This window comes from Dermochelys coriacea, chromosome 8 (assembly GCF_009764565.3).
Source record: "Dermochelys coriacea isolate rDerCor1 chromosome 8, rDerCor1.pri.v4, whole genome shotgun sequence".
NCBI lineage: Eukaryota > Metazoa > Chordata > Testudines > Dermochelyidae > Dermochelys > Dermochelys coriacea.
In genome coordinates this window covers 97,367,115-97,391,730 of record NC_050075.1, presented here as the reverse complement: position 1 = coordinate 97,391,730, position 24,616 = coordinate 97,367,115, and the positions used below count along the sequence as shown (strand labels likewise).

The 24,616-nt window shown below is 42.8% G+C and overlaps 1 protein-coding gene across 1 annotated transcript in view; it reads left to right on the top strand.

Annotated features, from left to right (window-relative positions):
• Positions 1-24,616, top strand: part of LOC119860086 (nardilysin-like) — an 82,076-nt gene that overhangs the window by 43,708 nt on the left and 13,752 nt on the right. Inside the window, exons 14-20 of the mRNA XM_043520304.1 lie at positions 3,892-3,996; positions 4,266-4,389; positions 5,176-5,262; positions 6,117-6,236; positions 14,051-14,102; positions 15,272-15,422; positions 19,282-19,409. Of these exons, the coding sequence (XP_043376239.1) occupies positions 3,892-3,996; positions 4,266-4,389; positions 5,176-5,262; positions 6,117-6,236; positions 14,051-14,102; positions 15,272-15,422; positions 19,282-19,409 (767 nt within the window). The remainder of the gene's footprint in view (positions 1-3,891; positions 3,997-4,265; positions 4,390-5,175; positions 5,263-6,116; positions 6,237-14,050; positions 14,103-15,271; positions 15,423-19,281; positions 19,410-24,616) is intronic.

Here is a 24,616-nt window from a genome sequence, read left to right as displayed (position 1 = left end):
TGGCCTTTCCAGAGACTTATGTTATGTTACACGTGTTTCCTCTTCAAGAAGTTAGGACTCCATGATAAACATCAAAAAGTCTCTTCAGCTACCTTCACAGTGGATTTAGTCTATAGGAGCAGTTCTCAACTCTCAGGAGGTGAGACCGTTTCTTCCAGAAGATATTTCTGAAGCTTCAATCTGCCAAAATGGTGGCCCATCAAAATCCTACTTGGAAAGAACAGTAAAACCCTGTTTATCTGACCATTGTTATCTCTGTCTCTCTGTGTTAACCAGACAACCAGCAAATACAGGTCTAGAAGGGGGTGATATCTCCTGTGGCCACTAGATGGTGCAGCAGCATTGCACTTTCCCATTCTTTGGCTTATCAGGTTTTCTGATTAACCGATCTGGCTCTGGTCCCAATTAGATCGGATAAACAGGGTTCTTTGTATGTTCTTTTAAAGTTTAATGGGCCTTGTGTCTTCAGCCACTTGTGTTGTTCTTTATGCTCAGCTGAGAGTACGAAGTTAGCAGCATTGACTGGCATTAAATTACAGACCAACTATAGACAGCACATTCACAAGATTGATCACCCTAAAAGAGACACTGCTATCTTTGACATGGACTCAGCGTGCCAATGACCTGGGAACTGTGTTTATCCTTCCAGCTCTGTTGAAAACAATCACCTTCGTTGCCTCCAGTCATGCATGGCGAGCACATTTCAACTAGTTAACAGTTTGAGGTAATTGGTATAGTCAGGAAAGGAGACTGCGTACAAATATCCTGGAACTGAGAACAATTCATTGGGTTCTCAAATCTTTTCTATATTGCATCCCGAATGAGGTACTGCATGCAGGCCATCACAGACATGACAACAATGTATTATATTAACTGATAGCGAGGGGTTCACTTTTCTTTGTTATGCAAGAAAGCAGTGACATTATGGGACTGGAGTATCTAGTACAACAGCAGGTAGCTGTATACTTAATAGACAGTGACAACAGTCTGGTGGTGCTCAACAGAGCAAAGATATAATGGAACTTTATGAGTGGTTGTTAAAGAAATTGATGATAGACAAGATCTTCACCCTTTGGGGATTTCTGGACATAGATCTGATCATGATCAGACAGAATTCAAGGTGTCCCAAGTTTTGCTTGAGAGCAGGGAAAGTCAATCTATCCATATTGGACTCTTTTCTCCTGAACTTGAGGAAGTGACTGTTCTATGCTTTTCACCCTTCCCTCTCATCCATTTTGTGATTAAGTAGATAAGACAGGATGGAGCAAGGATAATTCTGGTTGCCCACCACTGCCATGGCAACAGTGGCACTCAGATTTCTTCAGCTCTACAGGGAGTATACAGACCTCTCCTAGTGTTACTGAACTTATTAACTCAACAGGAGAACAGAATTTAACATCTGGACCCTTAATCATTACACCTGACTGCATGGGCTATAGGACTTGAATGGTCCTTGGAAAATCTTGCCCTTTAGAAGTGCAGGAAATAGTAACATTAGAAAATAAGCAACAATCACAGATGGACTAGATTTGTGAAGTGAATAAGAGAGAAACATATTGATCAACATTGGTGCACCAGTACATTATATTATTGAATACTTGGTTCATTCAAGTCTTCCAGGCCTTTCCATTTCCTCCTTTAAAGGATATGTTGCAACTATAGTCCACTGTGCATTAACAGATAATAAATCTATCTTGGCACAAAACAAAGTCAAGAAATTTATGAAGAGACGTGCCAATATGCAACTGCCTATAAAAGACCCAAATACCATCTTGGGACCTCAATTTAGTGCTAATGCAACTCATGGACCTCAGCTGGAAATGCTTCTTGAAGAAAATAATTATAAGAAGGGATAACAGACACCCCAAATGATTTCTTCCTTTCTACCCACGACATGCACAAGACCTGAAGCAGCATTGGACTTGGGGAGGATCCTGACTGAAGGAGATTCATCCAGTAAGACTGCTGAAGTGTGGTGAGAGAGACTTTGCTTTGAATTCACTTCAGTTGTTAAATTAGGCATTAGAAGTTTTTTATTTTTATTTTTCTTGTAATCTGTTCTGACTCTTATACCCTCGTTACTTGTATTCACTCAATCTATCCTTTTGTAGTTAATAAACTTGTTTTATCTAAACCAGTGTGTTTGGTTGAAGCATTTGGGAAACTCCATTTGGGATAACAGGATTTGTGCATATAATTTTCTATTAATAAAATGACAGACTTTATATGAGCTTGTATTGTCTAGGAGAGAGCTAGGCAGTACAAGACTTACATTTCTGGAGAAAGTTTGGGGCTGGGAATTTGCTGCTGTTGCTCTGCAGTGTAATTCAAGCGTGGCTGGCTATCGCACTCCTACAATATAACTGGGAGTAACTTACATGCTGGAGGCTGTGTGTGAGCAGCCCAGGAGTGGTAGCTTTCACAGCAAAGCGGTGTAAAAGGCACCCCAGATTGGAGAACTGAGGGGACACGGCTGTTCATCGGTCCAGATTGTACCCTGGATAATGTCACAGTAGATCAGACACTTAATTTGGTAGAGCAGTTTTACAGTCCCTGTTCCGTCAGGACTCTGAGTTCCACCTTATTTGTGAGATACAGCTTGCCAAACTATCCTGTGAGTGAGAGTATGTAGAGGATGGTCAAAGAAATGAAGATTGGTTACTTTTAGCTGGAATTCTTTGAGATGAATTCTGTATATTCACACTTCTTCCCCACCTTTGTTGGAGTTCTAATAGAGTTCTGACTCTGAGGAGGTTAGAAGAATGAAATGAGATGGCAAAGGGTATCCCTTTTATAGCCTTGTCCTCAAAATGTTCAGGAACACCGAGGGGAAGAGTAGGAAGGGTGTATGAATTTTCTAATGGACACTGCTATGAGAAGGTTCCCCCTTCTGAGTTGCATCTCCCTGCCCATCCCATGAGTATGACTATTCAGAATACATCTTGAAGAACTCTGGTTACATGTAAGTAACCTTCATTTTTTTTCTCAAGGATAACGGTGAGAGAAACTGAAGCTCAGAGGGGGTCCCCATGCAAGGGGACCTAATGCACTCAATTCCCTCTGATTTAAATGGAGGCGAATATACTCAGCACATCACAGGATAGGCCATAAGTGAGGGAGCTGTTGTGGGGACACTGATTGCATGAAATGGTTGATTGTCTTGCTTGTCTTTTAAATAGTGTGGGGATTCATGCAGCAACACTGTTTGACAGAACTCTTTCAACATGCCCACATGCTTTTTACTACCATGGCTACACCAGTGCATTCTGAGTCTCCTCAGTACTATTTTTGAGAGCAATGCTTATAGGTAACTTCAGAAAGTAAGGCCAGTCTGAATTGTGGGATGGAGTAAGGCTAAATCATTGAATTAGTGCAGAAGTAATGATATTTTCTGGATTCCCCTCTGCACTGGTAAGAAACTATTGTAGCCTTCACTGCATTAGTCACGTGTGAACTATAAACCTTGCCCCAGCTGTGGCCACCCACTGGTACAAATAGCACCTTTAATAAAACAACCAAAAAGCCCCCAAAGCCACCAACAATACAGACAGCTGCTACCTGTGAGTATGAGGCACATATGTGTTCCAACAAATGGTGTAGACAAGCCATAATTCTAGCTAGCATAATATGGTTATTCTCTTTGTTTTTGTAAAAGTAGCGTCAAACCTTATTATTTTTCTGTACTTAATCACTAGTTAATCAGAAGGGACCATGTCTTCATTGTTTCTTCTTAAGGAAGGCCCCTCTAATGTTGCATAAAATTTTTTATGAATTGCATTTAGACTCAATAACTAAAACCAAAACTCTACAATGCAGCACACAAGCTTTACTCAGCAAAAAGTGTTGTTTTAGTTGTCCATTGTGTGAAACACAATTTTACTCATTTTACAGGCTGATCCAATTGATTATGTCGAAAGTCTTTGTGAGAACATACATATCTTTTGTAAGGAGGACTTTTTGACAGGCAATCAGCTTCTGCTTGAATACAAGCCTGAAGTAAGTAGCACTATAGCTTTCAATGTGTATATTTGAGCTGGATAATTTATTTATTGAGGGTGTACAGGGAATTTAGGCGTATTGAATCAGGTTTTCTAGATTAACTGGATCACTTTTATACTTTTTGGGTGCAGAAAACTAATTGCTTGGGTTAGGATTTTATTTGTAGTCCTTTGTCTTCTGAACTTTTGGAGTAATTTAAAAATGCAGTTGGACAGGAGTAGCTAAAGTTGCATTTTAACTGAGTTGTTATTTCTTTATCTTTGTAGATCATTGCTGATGTCCTTAACCAGCTCTGCCCTCTGAGAGCAAACCTTGTTCTGTTGTCTGCTGCCAGTGAAAGAAAATATCATCTAAAGGAGAGATGGTTTGGGACAAAGTACAGTGTGGAGGGTAAAATGACCTGCTAAAGCATTTAGAAATCTTTTAAAGTGCTCATTGAGACCATTAAAAAGATGACAGTGCAATGTGCAACCACTCAGGAGTGAGAATGGGAGGATGAAGTCTGAGCTGTGATCCTGACTTCATTATGAGTCAGTAATGGCTTGGTTGCTTTGTGCTTTGGCAACTCTCTTCTGTTTAGCATTAGCTGAGTCCAGCCCATCTGACTTGAAGGGAAGAGTCTTTCTGATGAAGGAGAAAGAGAGATCGTAGTGAGCTTTCCTCCCCATCCCAAATAAATAATGAATGGTGATGAAAATACATGTATTGCAGGTCAAGAGAAGATTACGATGTGGTAACTTGCAGTGCTAATGCACACTGTTCTGTGTTACTTTTAAACATGACTATTGTTTCTAATTCTGCTTGAAGTGAGTTTTAAGAGGGGTGTTAAGAGGAAAGGGTGAAGGTGAGCCAAAATGGCATCAGGAAAAGAGCTCCAGTCATTCTGCAAATAGACACGCAGACAGAAACATCAGAAGGAAGGTATCTAGTTCTAGTGGTCACCAACTAGGTATTTGCAAAAAGAAAAGGAGTACTTGTGGCACCTTAGAGACTAACAAATTTATTTGAGCATAAGCTTTCGTGAGCTACAGCTCACTTCATCGGATGCATTCAGTGGAAAATATAGTGGGGAGATTTATATACATAGAGAACATGAAACAACTAGGTATTGATACAGTAGCTACTGCCCTATTAAATCTATCTGCTGTTAATAGACTAATTTCATGTTTTTCACAGATATTGACAAATCTTGGAGTGATTTATGGGTCAGTGACTTTCAGTTAAACCAGGACTTGCACTTTCCTGAAGAAAACAAATATGTAGGTGAGTGAGACACTAGTATTTGGTTGGACTCTGTCATGTTTCTCTTCCCCATTCTGTTCAGTTTCAGAATGGGAGGTTCTGAGAAATGATCTTTTTCTTTTAAATGAATGTGTGGTTTTAAACTGTTTCTTTTGGAATAGAGAGAAAACATGGAATCATTTGTTTGTCTGAGCTTTTATTAAAGCATCCTTTTAATAAGTTTAAATTTTAGGCCAAATTTAATCTGAAAATGTCTGTTTTAAGATATTCTTAGTGCATGGACCATGTAGCCCAACAGAGCAGCCATGATGCACTCATGAGTAGCTTGCATGAAGCTATAGACCTTAGAATCTGATTTACTGAGAGAGGCCGTGTTGTTTGGTTATCACTGTTCTTTTGGGAAAAGTAACACAGACTCTTATAAAGAAAAGGAGTATTTGTGGCACCTTAGAGACTAACAAATTTATTAGAGCATAAGCTTTCGTGAGCTACAGCTCACTTCATTGAAGTGAGCTCCTTTTCTTTTTGCGAATACAGACTAACACGGCTGCTACTCTGAAACCTGTCAACAGACGCTTATAGCAACTGCATCTCTTATCGGAAGTATAGAGAATGAAGAACTTATCTCTTGAATGAGACTTACTAGCCTATCTGTTATTCACTTCAGGGTTGGCACTGGATATGAGCCAAATATCTGGTATGGGATCTAAATTCATGACCTTTAGTTCCAGAAGGCAGTGTGCTATTAAATACATTATGGTGACATAGAAGAGAAGAGAGGAGAGCAGTTTGTTTACAGTTTTGCAAGTTGCACACTTTTGCCAGTGGTTGTGGATTTGAAATATAGTAACCCACATATTCTGTTTCTATATTAGCCACTGACTTCGCTCTGAAGGCATCTGATTGCCCTGACACGGAGTACCCAGTCAAAATTCTGAGTACACAACACGGCTGTGTGTGGTACAAGAAGGACAATAAATTCAAAATCCCCAAAGGTAACCCCTGTTCGCTAGTGTATTAAACAAAGTGTGCAAAACAAAGCTTTTCCTATGCAATAGTACTGGCACCTAAATAGTACTGGAAATTTGTTTAGAAGTAGGACTTTGTTTTTGGCAACAAAAATGATTAGGGGTCTAGAGCACATGACTTACGAGGAGAGGCTGAGGGAGCTGGGATTGTTTAGTCTGCAGAAGAGAAGAATGAGGGGGGATTTGATAGCTGCTTTCAACTACCTGAAAGGGGGTTTCAAAGAGGATGGCTCTAGACTGTTCTCAATGGTAGCAGATGACAGAACGAGGAGTAATGGTCTCAAGTTGCAATGGGGGAGGTTTAGATTGGATATTAGGAAAAACTTTTTCACTAAGAGGGTGGTGAAACACTGGAATGCGTTACCTAGGGAGGTGGTAGAATCTCCTTCCTTAGAGGTTTTTAAGGTCAGGCTTGACAAAGCCCTGGCTAGGATGATTTAACTGGGACTTGGTCCTGCTTTGAGCAGGGGGTTGGACTAGATGACCTTCTGGGGTCCCTTCCAACCCTGATATTCTATGATTCTATGATTCTATGACTTGTAGCTCTTCTTTATTCCAAAATCCAAGCAACAGAGAACATCACTGTTGTTAAGTGCCAGTTGGCATTTTGGTTATAAACCCCCTTTTGTAGGTGTTTAACCCCTGATGGTGAGCATGTGGAATGCTCTTTCCAAGCTGTGTCTGTTGGGGAGTATGCAGGTTCCTAAAGGCATTGTCTTACTTCACATGTCATAGTTACAAGGAAATGTGTATCTCTAACTGTCCCATTTCCTCCTTCACCACCGCAGAGGACAGAAAGGATCTAGTTCTGTGCTCAGGCTGTCATGCTCCGGGGCCCAAGAAGCAGATATTCACACCTGTGTTAGCACCAGCCTCAGTAAAATGCTTGAATTCCAGGTCTTTTCAACTCAAATCTGGGCTGGGGAGCTTCCAGCACCTAATAAGATTCCTGTGCCTAAGCCAGCTATGGTGCCTCTGACTGCCTTTATGGCACCAACTAAATGGACACCTATTCCTGCCCCTAACCCTACTAAACGGTTGGCGACATCTACTGTGGCACTGACCCATCCCATCAGGTCCAGGCACTGACTTCTTGGTCCTGGAGGATGTTTCTAAAGACCCACCTTCTGAACAGAAGGAAAAATGTACGCACTCCAGCACTGAGTATACTCAACATAAGAGAAAAAAGAAGAAGAACTGTGAATCTTAACCACCTGGCACCCTGACACATGATTCTCTGTGTCAGCATCATCAGAGCAGCACTCACAGCTTTCAGCACTGGAGGCCATGGCACCAAGCAGGCTGGTGTGGTGTCTGAAGAAGTTTCACCCATACAAGTCCAACAAACCCCTTCTATCTCTCCAGGCCTTAGCCCTAGGCCCCTTCTCAGATTGTGGCTACTCCCTTGTACACCAAAAATATTCCCGGTTCTGCCTCTCAGGCCTGACTACAGAAGCCCAGGGCCTCTTTAACGAGAAGAAGTAAAAGTGCTTGAGAAGTTCATATCTACCAGGGCCACAGCTAGATCCTTTGGTCTTCCCCAGCCCTACAGTTCTTCTGAGGCGCATTCATCCTCTACTTCTGGGGGAATTCTGCGCCACTGCACGTATGCAGAATTCATGTCCCCCACAGATTTCTTTGTTTCCCTGCAGAAAAATGACTTTCTGATAGGGAAGCTGCAAGGGTGCTTCTGGGACAGGCCCAGGCCTTGTGCTATGTCAGGGTCAAGTGCAGTCTCACCACAGAGTCTATGTCCCTGGGTTGGGGAGGCTGCAGAGTGATCTCCCACCTTTGTGCAGCCAGTGACCTGTGTTCCCCACTGCCATGCTTGAGCCTCTGTATTTATTTATTGACAAATAAAACTTGCAGAATTTTTCATTTTTTGGCGCAGAATGCCCTCAGGAGTAATCCTACTTTCGGCTTTCCAGTTGCAAAGCAGGATTCATCAACAACTTTTTAGGCCTACTACTTTCAAAGGAGGTTCTAATCACACCCAGCACAAGCCTACCAGAGGAGACCTCAACACTAGAAGAACAAAAACCTCCAGCATTCCTCAACACAATTCACCTCCTCTTCTTTCAAGCAGCAGCTTTGATGATATGCTCAGGAGCAAAGTGACCATCTCTAGTTTCTCATCCAATAGCTCTGCATCTGATAAGAGAAAACAATGTGTAAGCAGAATCTCTTAGCAGGAGGACTCAGAACCAGCATAAATGGTCCTCAAAAGCATCAGTGACTTCCAAGCTTTTCAGGAAGTGGGCATATCCAAAGGTGGACCTATTTGAATCTCAAGACAATACTTTATTGCCCACTGTAATGAATGAAAACATGCAGAGACAAAGTAATGGACACTTTCCTGATGGAGTAAAGCAAAAGACCTCATTCTCAGAGTGCAATGAAGAAAAGTCAAGGACAGATAAAAAGTCAGTCTGGTAGCCCCGGCATGACCCAAACAACACTGATGTGTAAACCTGTTATAGCTGTCCAGAGAATCACCTCTCTTTCTGTCACTGTCTCAAAATCTCCTGTCTCAGAGAAATGGACAAGTACTCCATCCCAATCGAGAGACAGAGACCCTCTGGCAACATAGAGGATAATTTGCTGATCATCACAGACAAGTCATGTTCAGAGAGGGTGAAAATTACACTGCTTCACTCCAGGAATAGCTCTACTTTTAAAAGCTTTGCCCATAGATGGAAAGGATTTTTCTCTTATTTATTGAGTCAACAATTGGTCCCATCACAAGCTAAGGTAGCTCTGATTCTAGAAAAAAGAAAAGGAGTACTTGTGGCACCTTAGAGACTAACAAATTTTTTTGAGCATAAGCTTTCGTGAGCTACAGCTCACTTCATCGGATGCTGTAGCTCACAAAAGCTTACGCTCAAATAAATTTGTTAGTTTCTAAGGTGCCACAAGTACTCCTTTTCTTTTTGCGAATACAGACTAACACGGCTGCTACTCTGAAATCTGATTCTAGACTATGTGCTCCATCTAAAGTCTCATGGATTCTGCTTCTTCTTTGAGAGTCTACTTGTCATCTATATCAGCAAATCACCAGTGTGTTAAGGGAAGGCCTTTTCTTCTCACACACTGTGGTTGCTAGGTTTCAGAGTAGCAGCCGTGTTAGTCTGTATTCTCAAAAAGAAAAGGAGTACTTGTGGCACCTTAGAGACTAACACATTTATTTGAGCATAAGCTTTTGTGAGCTACAGCTCACTTCATTGGATGCAGGCTGTAGCTCACGAAAGCTTATGCGCAGATAAATTTGTTAGTCTCTAAGGTGCCACAAGTACTCCTTTTCTTTTTACTCTGGTTGCTAGATTCTTAAAGGGACCTGATGATATATTCCCTCCTACAAGGGAACCTCACCCTTCCTGGGACTTTTTATTATATACTATTTGTGTTACCATAGTGCCTACGAGCCATTACAATGTCAGGATCCCATTGTGCTAGGTGCTGTACAAAGACAGAACAAAAAGATAGTACCTGCCCAAAAACCTTACAATCTAAGTATAAGAGAAGAGACAAGAGATGGGTATAGACAAATGGGTGAGTATAAGGCAATATCAAAGATTCAGGGAAGTCCTCAAGTTAACTGTAAGAGATTGTTGTCAACTGCTCGGACACGTCATCTTGAGTCTTTGTAGTCCAGCATGCCAGATTACACCACTGAGATCTACATGGAGGGCTTTGAACAGTGTACAAACCAAACCAACACAGACTAGGCAGGTTACTGTCATTTCCATGGTGTGTTGTACAGTCACTGAGCTGGTGAGAGGAACTGATCAAACCCTGCACAGATGTTCCATTTTTGCAGATTCCCTCTACTACAATAACATCAGATGCTTCACTTTAAGACCATGGGGCATATCTGGGAACTCAGGGTGCAGGGAAAATGCGTAAAGATGGGTGTCACTGTATTCGAGGATATCCCCCGGGTGCCCAGCCCGTGATATCTCCAGGTCCCGCTCCTTGTCCCGGTACCAGCTTCGAAGTGTGAGGCGTGGATCGCCGGTCTTTCGTTGCGGATCCACCAGTCACCGAGGTCCCCATGGAGGCGCATGTTCCATTTGGACCAGTCCTCCTCTAGGTGCAACTACGATTATCACCAGGCATGCATTCACCACTCCAGTGAATCCTGGTCACCAAGGAGCAATCACTCTGGATATGGCTCTGGTACGGTGCAAAGCTCCACATAGGGCAGCCTCCCAGACTCTCGGTGCCGCCTACATTGTCGGTACTGAAACCCCCCTGTGGTACCCTAGGAACCCATGGGGGTTCACCCAGCCCTCCCAGCCTGCCCACTCTGTTTCGGGTGCCTCGGACAGGCTGGGGGTCTCAACGACCCAACTCCCTCTGGTGCTTGAGGCCCCAGGGGATAAGACCATGCAAGTCCATGTGGACCAAGGGGAACAGCCTGCTGGACCACCTATGGATGCCATGGAACCAGCAGTACCAGCCTCCTCCTCCTCGTCACCAGATGAGGCCATCACGGAGCCCCCTCAGCCAGTTTCTCAGGATGATGCTAAGGCACACCAGGAGCTGTTGAAGAGGGTCTCATCCAATCTTGGCCTGCAGGTGGAGGAGGTTGGAGAAGCAAGCGGACTCCCTGTTTGATGTCCTCTCCTCCACAGCCCCTGCTAGGGTGGCCCTTTCCCTCCATGAAGGGGTATTGAAGATATCCAACTCCTTGTGGCAAACCTCCCCCACACCGCCCATTTCCAAATGGGCAGAGCGTAAGAACTTTGTTCCGACTAAGGGGCACGAATACCTTTACTCCCATCCTGCCCCAAATTCCCTGGTGGTCGAGGCATTTAACAACAGGGAACGTCAGGGGCAATCTGGAGCTGCCCCTGAAAATAAAGACTCCAGGAGACTGGACTTGTTTGGACAGAAAATTTATTCCTCATCTAGTTTATAGTTGAGGGTGACCAACCACCAAGCTCTCCTTGGCTGCTACGACTTTAATATTTGTCAAACTGCGGCCAAGTTCGAGAATGTTTTCCCGGAAGGTTCCCGTAAAGAATTCTGGGCGATCCTCGATGAGGGCAGAGCCGCTGCCAGGGGCGGCCCTTCAAGTGGTGTCTGATGTGCAGACTCCACCGCCTGCACCATGGTGTCCACCATCTCCATGTGCCTAGCGTCCTGGTTGCTCCTCTCTGGGTTGTCCTCTGAGGCTCAGCAGTCGATTCAGGACCTCTGCTTCGATGGACAGGCCCTGTTTGCAGAGCAGGCGGACAACAAATGACATGGGCTGAAGGACTCCCGAACCACCCTAAAAACCCAGGGGCTCCATGTTCCGGGTCTGGCATGAAAGCAGTTCAAACCGCAACTACCCCAGGGGCAAGGGAGCCAGCCCTGGCAGGACCTGCCACACAAAAAGCCCAAGGTCTATAGACTGCACACGAGCCACCCGCCACCACCCTCTGCCTCGTCAGGCTCAACCCACTCCAAGCAAGGAGCTAAAAAGTCATTTTGAGAGTACGACCGAGGGCGACCTATCAGTCTATTCTCTGGATCCGATTTTTCCAGTTTTTTGCAACCACCTTTCCTTTTTCCTCCCAATGTGGTCGGTGATAACACCGTCCTCAGTACAGTGGTGTACAGCTACCCCCTCCAGTTTATTTCCACCCCTCCCACCCCGTCCCTCTTCAGGGACCTTCTCACAAGAGTCTTCTCGAGCAAGAGGTTCAGGGCCTCTTACAGCTGGGGTGGTGGAGGAGGTCCTGCAACAAGGGTTTCTATTCCCGGTATTTTCTGATCCTAAAGGCCAAGGATGGTCTGCGTCCCATCCTGGACCTGCGAGACCTCAACAGATACCTAAAGAAGCTAAAGTTTTGCCTGGTCTCCGTGGCCTCCATTATCCCTCCCTGGATCTGGGAGACTGAAAGACGCATACTTTCACTTTGCGATCTTCCCAGGACTCAGATGCTTTCTCCGTTTTACAGTGGGTTTAGCCCACTACCAGTTTACGGTCCTTCCGTTTGGCCTGGCTACAGCACCAAGAGTGTTTACCAAGTGCATGGCGGTAATCGTGGCCTACCTCAGGCGTCGGGGTATCCAGATTTACTCAGACCTCAACGGCTGGCAGGTTAAAGGCAGCTCCAAGGCTCAGGTCCAACACTATGTCGCTGTACTACAAGCCATGTGCCGCTACTTGGGACTATTGGTCAACCCCACAAAAAGACCATGTTAGTTCCAGTTCAAAGGATAGAATTCATCAGGGCCATGCTCGACTCGACCCGAGCAAGAGCATTACTAGCTTTAGGTTTCAGGCCCTGATGGACCTCATTGCAGAAGTGTCTGCATTTCCCCTGACAATGGCCAGAGTGTGCCTGTGCCTGCACCTGTTAGGCCACATGGCAGCTTGCACATATGTGGTCCATCATGCCAGGCTCCGCATGCGGCCCCTGCAGCAATGGCTGGCGTCGACCTATTCCCAATCCAGGGACCACCTGGAAAAGATCATAACCATCACTGCAGTTGTGGACCGATTGTGAGAAGATCCTGGAAAGTGTCCCATTCTACTGTCCTGCTCCATCTGTCGAGCTATAAGACCCTTTGGGTCTTATTTCACCAGATATAAAATGTAGATGACACTTCTCTTCCTTACAGGATTGTTGTGAGGTTTAGCCCATTAATGTTTGTAAAGAGATTTGAGAATGCTGAATGGTAAGTGCTACAGAAGTGTAGATTGTTAAAAATAATGTACCTCTAATACAGTGACATTATAGCTGATGCTACTGTTTTTTCTTATTAGTACAGGGAGAGACTGCAGTATCTCTGATACCAATTGCTTGACAGGTGTTAATTCTTCTAATGGAGTAACTGAGGGCCGAATTTGGCACCAAAAGCATCTTACGGGTGACAGTGCCTGAGAGGGAAAGAACCAAACTTGAGTATGGAGGCCCAGTAGTTTTAAAAAAACAAACCAACTTCTCTTTTCCCCCTGTAAACTAAGGAAATGTGATCTGGAATCATTAATCATGAAAACTGTTTCCATTTTTGCTGTTCTGCTCAGAAACATGACTCATTTTAATTTTCAGTGAGAAGCTTTTTAAAATAGGGTATGTATATAATTATAGATTTTTTTTGTTGTACAGCATCTTTAGGTTGTTTTAGAAAAAAAAGTGTAAACGTAATTTATGTAAGCAAACATGATGCAAACACACAAAGATATAATATTTGCCCTGAGGAATTTTATCCTGTATAAGTATTATAGTTGTTGTCACCAAAAATGTGTGCTCCTTAAGTATCCTGTAATATAAAGCAATGTTTTGCAAGCTGAAGTACAATTTTATGCTTATCGTTAAATCTTCAGTTAAAAAGATAATATTGAGTAAGTGTTGGAGGGCTAAAATTTCTATGATGATAACTTAATACAGATAAAAATACCATCTCTGAATAACCATTTATATGTAGTTCACAGAAAATTAACTGGAGATAAGAAATGGTTTGGAGAAAAAAATACTTACATGTTTGAAGCTGCCATTGTTTCTACAGGTTTGAGTGGTAGTTGTGTTAGTCTGTATTAGCAAAAAGAACGAAAAGTACTTGTGCCATCTTAGAGACTAACAAATTTATTTGAGCATAAGCTTTCATGGGCTAAAGCCCACTTCATCAGATGCATGTATTTTCCATTGTATGCATCTGATGAAGTGGGCTTTAGCCCACGAAAGCTTATGTTCAGATAAATTTGTTAGTCTCTAAGGTGCCACAAGTACTCCTAGTTCTTTTTATTGTTTCTACAGTTGCTCATATCAACCTTTTTCAAATTTCAGCTTACGTATGTTTCCATCTGATCTCCCCACTGATACAGCAGTCTGCAAAGAGGTAAAGATTTATCTTTCTCTTATCTGTCTTACAGAACAATATACAACTATAATTGTAGTATAGTATTAGCAGTTAAAATTCGTCTTCAGGTGAAAAAAACAACAACCCATAGACCTTCCTTTGAATGAAACAAACCTCAAGATCATAGAAATCACAGAAATGTAGGGCTGGAAGGGACCTCAAGAAGTCATCTTGTCCATCCCCGATGCTGAGGCAGGATTAAGTATACCTAGATCATACCTGACAGGTGTTTGTCTAATCTGTTCATAAAATCTCCAATGGTGGGGATTCCACAACCTCCCTTTGTAATTTATTCCAGGATATAACTATTCTTATGGTTACAGTGCTTTTCCTAATATCCAGCCTAAATCTTCCTGGCTGAAAACTAAGCCAGTTACTACTTGTCCTACCCTTGGTGGATATGGAAAACAGTTGGTCATCGTCATCTTTATAACAACCTTTTACATATTTGAAATCTGTTATCATGTTCTCTTCATCCTTTTCTTCTCTGAATGAAACATGCCCAATTCTTTCAACCTTTCCTTGTAGGTCATGTTTTCTAAACCTAAATTTTTTTTGTTCTCCTCTGGATTCTATGATTCTGTACATATTAATTCTCTGTTATAGCTCTTCCAATGCTTAATAAAATTGTGAGTCTCCCAAATGTCTTTACACAAATAGCATTAACACACAATTTTCTATATTAAAACCCCAATATTCAACAAACAAATTTTACTGAAAGCTGTCGTGTTGCTTAAAAAAATCCATTATTTATACCAGTTTGGTTTTTACCTACATATCCTGCAGTAGTTGACTTGATTGTTATACTATCCTGAAATACTTTGTAATTTGAATAAGTTTTCCTTTTGATCCAAAAAGATTTTAAATTTAATCCCAAAAAACTACTAAGTAGTTTTGTGTGCTTACTGAATAAAGAGAAATACAGAACTCTGTGTTTCAGGTTTTTGCTTTGCCCAGAGAAAAATCTCTATAGAAAAATGAATGTTTTTGTACTATTTTAAATTCTAAGTTTTAAATGTTTTTAGCTGCCCAGTGAAATAGTTTATTTCTATTGGACACTTTTTTATCTGTGTACTCTATTGATTTTAAGGCTGTTTCTTTTCACCCTCCCTTGTTGATTCCCACCCTCACTTTCCTCATTCATACAGTATGGTACTTTTTGAGACTTTTGTAAATATCCTTTCTCACAACCTTGCTGAACCTGCATACGAAGCCGACGTTGCTCAGTTGGAATATAAACTGGTATCTGGAGAGCATGGTTTGGTCATTCGAGTGAAAGGATTCAATCATAAACTACCTGTAAGTACTATTGCTATGTCCTCCTTACCTTAGTACAGACCAACTAACCTTTTGCTGACTGTCACTTTCTAAACAACTCAAAGACCTGAAATATTGGTGTCTTAATTTCAATTAATCTATTAATGGTTTTTCAACTATTTATTGATGATAGTTTTGCATACTATTAGTCCAGTTAACTCATGGACTTCCTGAAGAGTTGCTCAGAAACCAGCAGGATCAGTGAGTGCAGATTTGCAGGTTAGTAGGGAGACATTGTGACAAAGATTGATAATGAGTGGGTAGGAAGGGAGAAAGAACCAGTCTCTTTGGTGCATTGGGGCATGAAAATCCAATTAAAAGATTTTAAAAGTAACAAAATCTGACATACTTTATTTTATCTTAACCAAAGTTTTTAAAAAGATTATTCTTTAATTGCATGGAGTGAGTAGGATATCTTTGTCATGTAATAGCAAACTAACAATGAATCAGGAAGTTGCCATCTTTACTCTCTGAGATATATGGACTTGAGACAGGAGAAGGGCAGCTGAGCATGTCAACACAACAAAGAGGCAGGAGTACTTTAAACATTTTGTAAGGAAAATTGTTGTTTTGAAAGGAGCCTCACTTTGGTTTAATATTTATATACTATACCAAATAACAGAAAATATGATGTAGATATTAAACCTCTACCTTCTTTATTGTATGCATTTATGTGCATGTACACACTCAGCTTTCCTTAAAAAGATTTGAATGTTTGTGTATCTAATAGATAAATGTAATTATATCCCATTACATAATGCCTTAGAACACTTATTGAAAAGATATATACTTTTTTTTTTCAAATAGCTAAGTATGCAGATGTGAAGAACTTTAACTTCTATTTTTTTTCACTTTAAAGCACTGGGTATATGGAGTTATAAAGAACCTTAATTATAATTTAAGTTTTCATAGTTTTTTGTAAATACTGACCATGTCTTTCTGTGATGTGTGTGTAAATGTAATCATATTAATATCTTTTGGGGTGAGTTTTTTTTTAAAGGTATGTGGACAGTGATAAGGTCTGAAGACCATGGAGATTTGGGGGAGAAAATTAGAAGGGGTGACTCCACTAGGGGAACTGCAGTAGGAGCACAGCTGGTGCACTCCTTAAACAGCTGTGACTTCTGAATAGCCCCTCCAGATAAAGATGGATAAGATGCAAGTTCCCCCCTGATTGTAGGAGTGTCCTAGAGACCAAGGCAAATGGTGAGGAGGATCTATGGGGAGGCATAGATACCCCATGTCATGTGAAATTGGAATGGGGAGCAAAGAACACAGCATGGAAGAGAGCAAGAAGGGTGAGCTACCATCAAGAGAGGGAGCAGATCTGGGTCATGGAACATAGACAAGCAAGGGAAGAGTATGGTGATGCATTGGCTGGTGGGCAACAGGCAATGCCTAGTAGGCTGTATGGGCAACAGGCTTGATGGGTATATCAGTTGCTGACTGCTGCTGCCATTGCCTGGATAAGTATAGCTCCTATTGTCAACAGGTGTGTTCTCAACTGCTCTTCTGTGGTACCTGCTGGTGCCTGTGACCGCTGATTATTTGTTCAATATGACAGGGTTCCCTATCCACATGAAGAATCTTTGATATGGGATGAACTCCACCAATCCGTGGTATAGAAGATCAGTTGCAAACATAGGCGCTGATGACAGGATCCTTACATATTGAGCAAATTATTTTCTTGGTAATGTTAACAGTAGTTCCAGCTCCTATGATTATTTTTTTGTGTGCATAATGAGATTTCAGAAGGTGCTAGAGTTTGTCTTGTGATTTCCTCCAGCCCCTTCATGAAGTTCAGCCTGCCAAAAGCTAACAGAATCTCTTCCCTCCCCTTGCCTTTCTCACAGGGATGGAGGAGACAGCAAAGAGTCCAGCAGCTCAGTGCAGCTCTGCTTCCTCCTTCCTGGTCTGCTCTGCCTGCCATTCTCACCGGAGGGGAGGAGAAGAAGGGAGCAAAGAGCCCAGCAGCTCAGGGCAGCTCTGACTCCTTCCCTTGCTCCCCTGTCCCCTTCTGTGAGAAAAATTGACAGGACGGTACCTTGGCTCCTCCTTCCCCCTCTCCCTCCACTGCACCCTGCCTCGGAACGGCAGAAAGGGGTAAAGAACCCTGGAGCTTTCCCCCTTTAGTCTGCAAAGGGGAAGAGGGAACCCTGCTGCAGCTCCCCTCCCCCCAGGCCTGGGAGAGGAGGGTGAAAACCCTAGGAGGAGCAGAGGTGGTGGTGGGGCAATGGGTTGTGGGGGCTGAACTGAGGAGGCTGGGGACTGATGTGGGTGCTGAACTTGGTGGGGACAGAACTAATGGGGGGATGTGGGAAAAGGATTAATTGCTGGGCAGGAGAAGGGTGGACATGGGGTGAGAGCTTCTGCAGCAGGGGCCAAAATCACCTTACCCTATGGATTTGTAAGAGTGGGCAACACTAATTCTCTCGCTTACATACACACACTCACTGTAGCTGAGGTCTGGCCTGTCATGAGTAATTAGTATGTGAAGGGAGGCCTCATGTCTGGAAGGATAGAGTTAGGAAGGTAGATCATTAGGCTGAAAACAGAATGTTTGTGCTAAATAATGACAGGTTTCAGAGTAGCAGCCGTGTTAGTCTGTATTCGCAAAAAGAAAAGGAGTACTTGTGGCACCTTAGAGACTAACAAATTTTGTTAGTCTCTAAGGTGCCACAAGTACTCCTTTTCTTTTTGTGCTAAATAAGATCAGTAACTAGGTTAGTAAGCTAAGAAGACAGAATATCTGAGCCAGCTAAGGTAAGAGGAGAACACCCAGGAAACTACTTACTAACAGTGGAAAAGATAAGTTAGGAATATAGAGAGAAGGTAAAGAGTAGTTTGAGTGTGGAGAATGCATTACAGAGCATGCTGCACATGGATTCGTTCCTGAAAAGTAACCAAGTCAATCCCAAAATGTGTGATGCAATGTAATGTGTAAATGTATATAAAGAAAGAGGTTTTCTGTGTAACATTGGTTGTGTGGTATGCCCTATACCCACCCTGTACACTTGGGTCTGATCAACTCAATGTAGCTTTTCTGTACACCAAATAAAGGAACCTGACTGATGAAAGAGTCAAACTAAGTTTTCTGGATCCCAGAGAACTGGATGAAGTGCTCTCCCAGAACTGAACAAGGTGTTCTGGATAAACTGAATGGAAAAGGTCTTAAAGGGAAAATGCATTCATGCAAACACGCGCATGTATGCACACGGGACGGGGAGTTCAAAACTCAAAGGACAGACCTAAAAGAACATGTAATCTTCTTTTAAAAACTCATGATTTTCTGAGCCAATCTCATGTTTTTTTTGTATCTGTCTCATGATTTTAATCTCTTGAAGTTGGCAAAACTGTATTAATTCACCTAATTTACAAACACAGCAGTCGAAATATTTGTGCAGTGTGGGTGAGTTTGACACTGGAAGAATCTTAACTTTCATTTCCTGAGTTTTATGCATTTAATTTATAGCATTGCAATAAAACAAACTGTGAATGCATTTTACATTATTAAAAATTAGCTATATAAAAATAGTTAGTTTTCTTTTAACCTTAATGAGATCCGTACAGATTTAACAAAATTCTTCATTGATCTGAATGCTCTGAGCATGAGATGTCCTGGCAATTGTTAGCTTATTCTTAACCAATTAATGTATTTATTCAAGACCTTATTAGAATGTTTAATAGATCTATACAGTGCAGTTCATGTTGATCCATGGATTATTAGATAAGCCTCCTTTTTTATACAAGATATAATTCAAAATAATCTTCTTTGGCAAAAAAAAATATTCTTCTATTTGGTAAAAGTGGTTCAGAAAACCATATTTTATTTTCTTTCCAGCTGCTCTTTCAGCTCATCATTGACCACTTGTCTGACTTCAGTTTTACTCCAGCGGTTTTTGAGATGATAACAGAGCAGCTAAAAAAGACTTACTTTAATATTCTGATCAAGCCAGAGATGCTGGCCAAGTGAGTGTCTGTGAGAAGGCTAATTAGATAGACTACAGTGGAATTAAATTTAACATTCGTATATGGGGGGAGAATGCCAAAGAAACCCACCACAGGATCATTTAACTTCAGAAAGGGGAACTACATAGAAATGAGGAAGCTAGTTAAATGGAAGTTGAAAGGTACAGTCATAAAAGTGAAATGCCTGCAAACTGCATGGAAACTTTAAAAAAACACCATAACAGAGGCTCAAATTAAATGTATACCCCCAAATTAAAAAACACAGAGGACCAAAAAAGTGCTACCATGGCTAAACAACACAGTAAAAGAAGCGGTTAGAGGCCAAAAGGCACCCATTAAAAATTGGAAGTTAAATCCTACTGAGGAAAATAGAAAGGAGCATAAATTCTCACAAATCAAGTATAAACGCACAGTTAGGCAGGCCAGAAAAGAATTTGAAGAGCAACTACCGAAAGACTCAAAGATTAAAAGTAATTTTTTTTTAAGTACTCCAGTAGCAGGAAACCTGCCAAGCAATCAGTGGGGCCACTGGATGATCAAGGTGCTAAAGGAAGATAAGGCCGTTGTGGAGAAGCTAAATGAATTCTTTGCATCGTTCTTCACTACAGAGGCTGTGAGGGAAATTCCCACACCTAAGCCATTCTTTTTCAGTGACAAATCTGAGGAACTGTCCCAGAGTGAGATGTTAGTAGAGGAGGTTTTGAAACAAATTGATAAAGTAAGCAGTAAAAAGACACCAGGACCAGATGGTATTCACCCAAGAGTTCTGAAGGAACTCAGATATGAAATTTCAGAACTGCTAAGTGTGGTACGTAAATCAGCTTCTGTACCAGATGACTGGAGGATTGCTAATATGACACAATTTTTAAAAAAAGGTTCCAGAGGTGATTCTGGCAATTACAGTACAGGCCAGTAAACCTAACTTCAGTACCAGGCAAATTGATTAAAACTATAGTAAAGAACAGAATTATCAGACACCTAGATGAACTGGAGTGGTTGGGGAAGAGTCAACACAGCTTTTGAACAGGGAAATCATGCCTCACCAATTTATTAGAATTCTTGGAGGGGGTCAACAAACATCTGGACAAGGGTGATCCAATGGATAGATTTCAGAGTAGCAGCCGTGTTAGTCTGTATTTGCAAAAAGAAAAGGAGTACTTGTGGCACCTTAGAGACTAGTGTACTTGGCCTCTCAGAAAGCCTTTGACAAGATCCCTCACCAGAGGTTCTTAAGCAAAGTAAGCAGTCCTGGGATAAGAGGGAATGTCCTCTCATGGATCAGTAATTGGTTAAAAGATAGGAAACAAAAGGTAGGAATAAATGGTCAGTTTTCAGAATGGAGAGAGATAGATAGCGGTATCTTCCAGGGATCTGTACTGGGACCAGTGCTGTTCAACATATTCATAAATGATCTGGAAAAGGGGGTAAACAGTGAGGTGGCAAAATTTGCAGACAGTACAAAATTATTCAAGATAGCTAAATCCAAAGCAGATTGCAAAGAGTTACAAAGGAATCTCACAAAACTTGGTGACTGGGCAACAGAATGGTAGATGAAATTCAGTGTTGATAAATGGAAAGTAATGCACATTGGAAAACATAGTCTCAACTATTCATACAAAATGATGGGATCTAAATTAGCTGATTTCAAGAAAGAGATCTTGGAGATATTTTAGATATTTATCTGAAAACATCCTCAGTGTGTAGCAGCAGTCAAAAAAGCTAACAGAATTTTAGGAATTACTAGGAAGGGGATAAAAAGAAAAGGAGTACTTGTGGCACCTTAGAGACTAACAAATTTATTAGAGCATAAGCTTTCGTGAGCTACAGCTCACTTCATCGGATGCATCCGATGAAGTGAGCTGTAGCTCACGAAAGCTTATGCTCTAATAAATTTGTTAGTCTCTAAGGTGCCACAAGTACTCCTTTTCTTTTTGCGAATACAGACTAACACGGCTGCTACTCTGAAACCTAGGAAGGGGATAGATAATGAGACAGAAAATATCATAATGCAATTATATAAATCCATGGTATGCCCACACTTTGAATATTGAATGCAGTTCTGGTCGCCCCATCTCCAAAAAAGATATATTAAAATTGGAAGAGGTACAGAGAAGGGCAACAAAAATGATTAAGTGTATGGAATAGCTTCCATCTGAGGAGAGATGAAAAAAGACTGGGCATTTTCAGCTTGGAAAAGATACGAGTAAGGGGGGAATATGATAGAGGTCTACAAAATCATGAATGGTGTGGAGAAAGTGAACGACGTGTTGTTTAATTCTTCACATATCACAAGAACCAGGGGTCACGCAATGAAACTAATGGGCAGCAGGTTTAAAACAAACAAAAGGAATTCTTCACACAGTGCACAGACAACCTGTGGCGCTCATTGCCTGGGAAAGTTTGAAGGCCAAAATTATAATGCGGTTCAAAAGAGAATGTAAGTTCCTGGAGGATAGGTCCATCAGTGGCTATTAGCCAAGACGATCAAGGCTCCAATCCAATGCTTTCGGTGTCCCTAGCCTCTTGACTGCCAAAAGCTGAGAGAGGACGACAGATGATGGATCACTCAATGATTGCCTGTTCTGTTTATTCACTTTAAAACACCTGGTATTGGCCACTGTCAAAAGACAGGATACTGGGCTAGAAGGACTACTGGTTTGACCCAGTATGGTCGTTCTTATGTTCATATCTGTACATACCTAGAAACAAGTCTCTTGGATTACGAATTGGGGAAAAGAATTTTTTTTCATTCCATAACCCACCCCGCAAGTAATTGTGGTTCTTGAGTGGTCTCTGCATATTCCCATTTGTGGGATCAAGGTGCCTATGCTACAATCTTCCAGAATCTTCTGAAAAACGGTGTCCTTCGCGGCCACTTTTCCATTTCCCCTTCTTATCCTGGAAGGTCCTGTTACCCTGGGTTTTCAGAACCCAAAGCAGTTTAGTTATCTGTTTCTCTCCAGGCGGTCAGCAATAAATCAGTGGGGCACAGCTCATCTCTCTGATAAATAATTGGCACAAGCTAAAGTTCTTCTTAGAGTGCTTGCTCATGACCATTCCATATTAGGTGTGTGTGCTCACCACATGCACCGGTGCCAGAAGTTTTTACCTCAGCAGTATCTGTAGGGGACCGGCTTTGGCACCCTCTGGAGTGACGCCCGTATGGCATAGTATAATGGGCATCGCAGATCCCCCCACCCTTAGTTCATTTTTGCCGCCAGTGACATTGCTGGAACATCTGCTGCTTCTGCTAGCTTTGTTCCTTCTCTGTTCTTGCAAACTTTGAAATCCTGTAAAATAGTTATATATAGTTAGTAGTTTCTTAGTTACCATGAATAGTAGTTCTCAAACTCTTCGTTAGTCTGGACGGGGCCCAGCCGGGGGTCAGGCCATGCCCCAGTCCCGAGGCTTTAAGCCCTGCAATCACTGCAAATGGCCTAGGCCCGTTAGCAATCCACATACCAGTTGCCTAAGATGCTTAGGTGAAGGGCACATAAATGACAAGTTCTGTATCTGCAAGTCCTTCAAACCTAGGACAAAGAAGGAGCATGATATCTCTCTAAGGGCATTCCTAATGGAGTCAGCACTCACTCCGATAAAGGAGCAGCGGTCTGACTCTGCACCGAGCACCGTGGCCTCTGTGCACAGTGCTCTCTTGGCACCGTCCACGAGCTGGCACCAGTCTCCCTCCAAGGCTCATCAAGAAGCCAAAAAAGACTGTGAGGGGAAGATCTCCTACCTCCCACCAGGGAAAAGAAAGGGCAGGGGGAGAGCCAAGATCCGTGTCGGGCAGCTCAACATCCCCCTCGGGAAGTTGGGCCCCTGCTCAAGTCAAGCAGTACAGTCCATACCAGGCTTTGCCTGTGACTCCAGATAGTGGTGCAGACCCCAGCCAGCTTCAGGTGCCATTGACGCCCGAAGCCCTTCAAGTTTTGTTCTCGACAGGGTCTAAGCAAGGACTCCCTCTCCGATGCCTTCCTCCTGTTGTGGTCAGGGAGCCTGATGTACCCGTTTCCTCTGATTCTGTTAATCAGCAGGGCCCTGGCAAAGTTCAAGAGAGACAAGGTACAGGTCGTCATGATCGCCCCAACCTGGCCTCGCCAGTCCTGGTTCAGCACGCTCACGAGCCTGTCAGCAGCCCATCCCTGGCCCCTGCCCAACCGATCGGACCTGCTGTCACAGGACCATGGTCAACTCCTACACCCCAACCTCGGGTCCCTTCCCCTCTCGGCGTGGATACTGAGTGGCTGATTCCGGAGGAGTGGACCTGTTCAGAAGGAGTGCAACAGGTCCTCCTGGAAAGTAGGAAACCCTCAACTAGACTGACTTACCTGGCCAAGCGGATGAGGTTTTCCTTCTGGGCGTCCGAACGTGGCATCTCTCCCTCGCATTCTCCATACAGACTGTCCTGGACTACCTGCTTCATTTGAGGAACCAGGGCCTGGCGCACTCTTCCATTAGAGTGCATCTTGTGGCCATCTCCACTTTTCATCCACCGATCCAAGGACAGACAGTGTTTTCCCATGACATGACGGTCAAATTCCTGAAGGGGCTTGAGAGAGACTTCCCACAGGTATGGGCCCCTGTCTTGCAGTGGGATCTTAACTTGGTCCTCTTTAGGCTCACCGGCTTGCCCTTTTAGCCGCTGGATTCCTGCTCCCTTTCCCATCTGTCATGGAAGGTCGCGTTCCTGATGGCAAGACATCAGCAAGACGGGTCTCTAAAATTAAAGCCTTGACCTCAGAACCTCCGTACACGGTCTTCTACAAAGATAAGGTTCAGTTGCAGCCCCACCCGGCCTTCCTGCCAAAGGTGGTCTCCACCTTCCATGTGACCTAAGACATCTTCCTCCCAGTGTTCTGTCCCAAACCGTACAAGGAGAGGTGTCTTCACGCCCTGGATGTCCGAAGGGCCTTGGCTTTCTACTTAGAATGCACCAAACCTTTCCGAAAATTGACTCAACTCTTCGTCGCTACAGTGGATAGGATGAAGGGTCACCTGGTGTCCTCGCAGAGGATTTCCAATTGGATTACCTCGTGCATAAAGACTTGTTACAACCTGGCGGGGATTCTGCTGCCGCCGATCGTCAGAGCCCACTCAACAAGAGCACAGGCATCTTCAGCGGCCTTCCTGGCTCACATCCCTTTCCCAGACATCTGTAGAGTCCCAACGTGGTCATCTGTTCACACATTTACCACTCATTATGC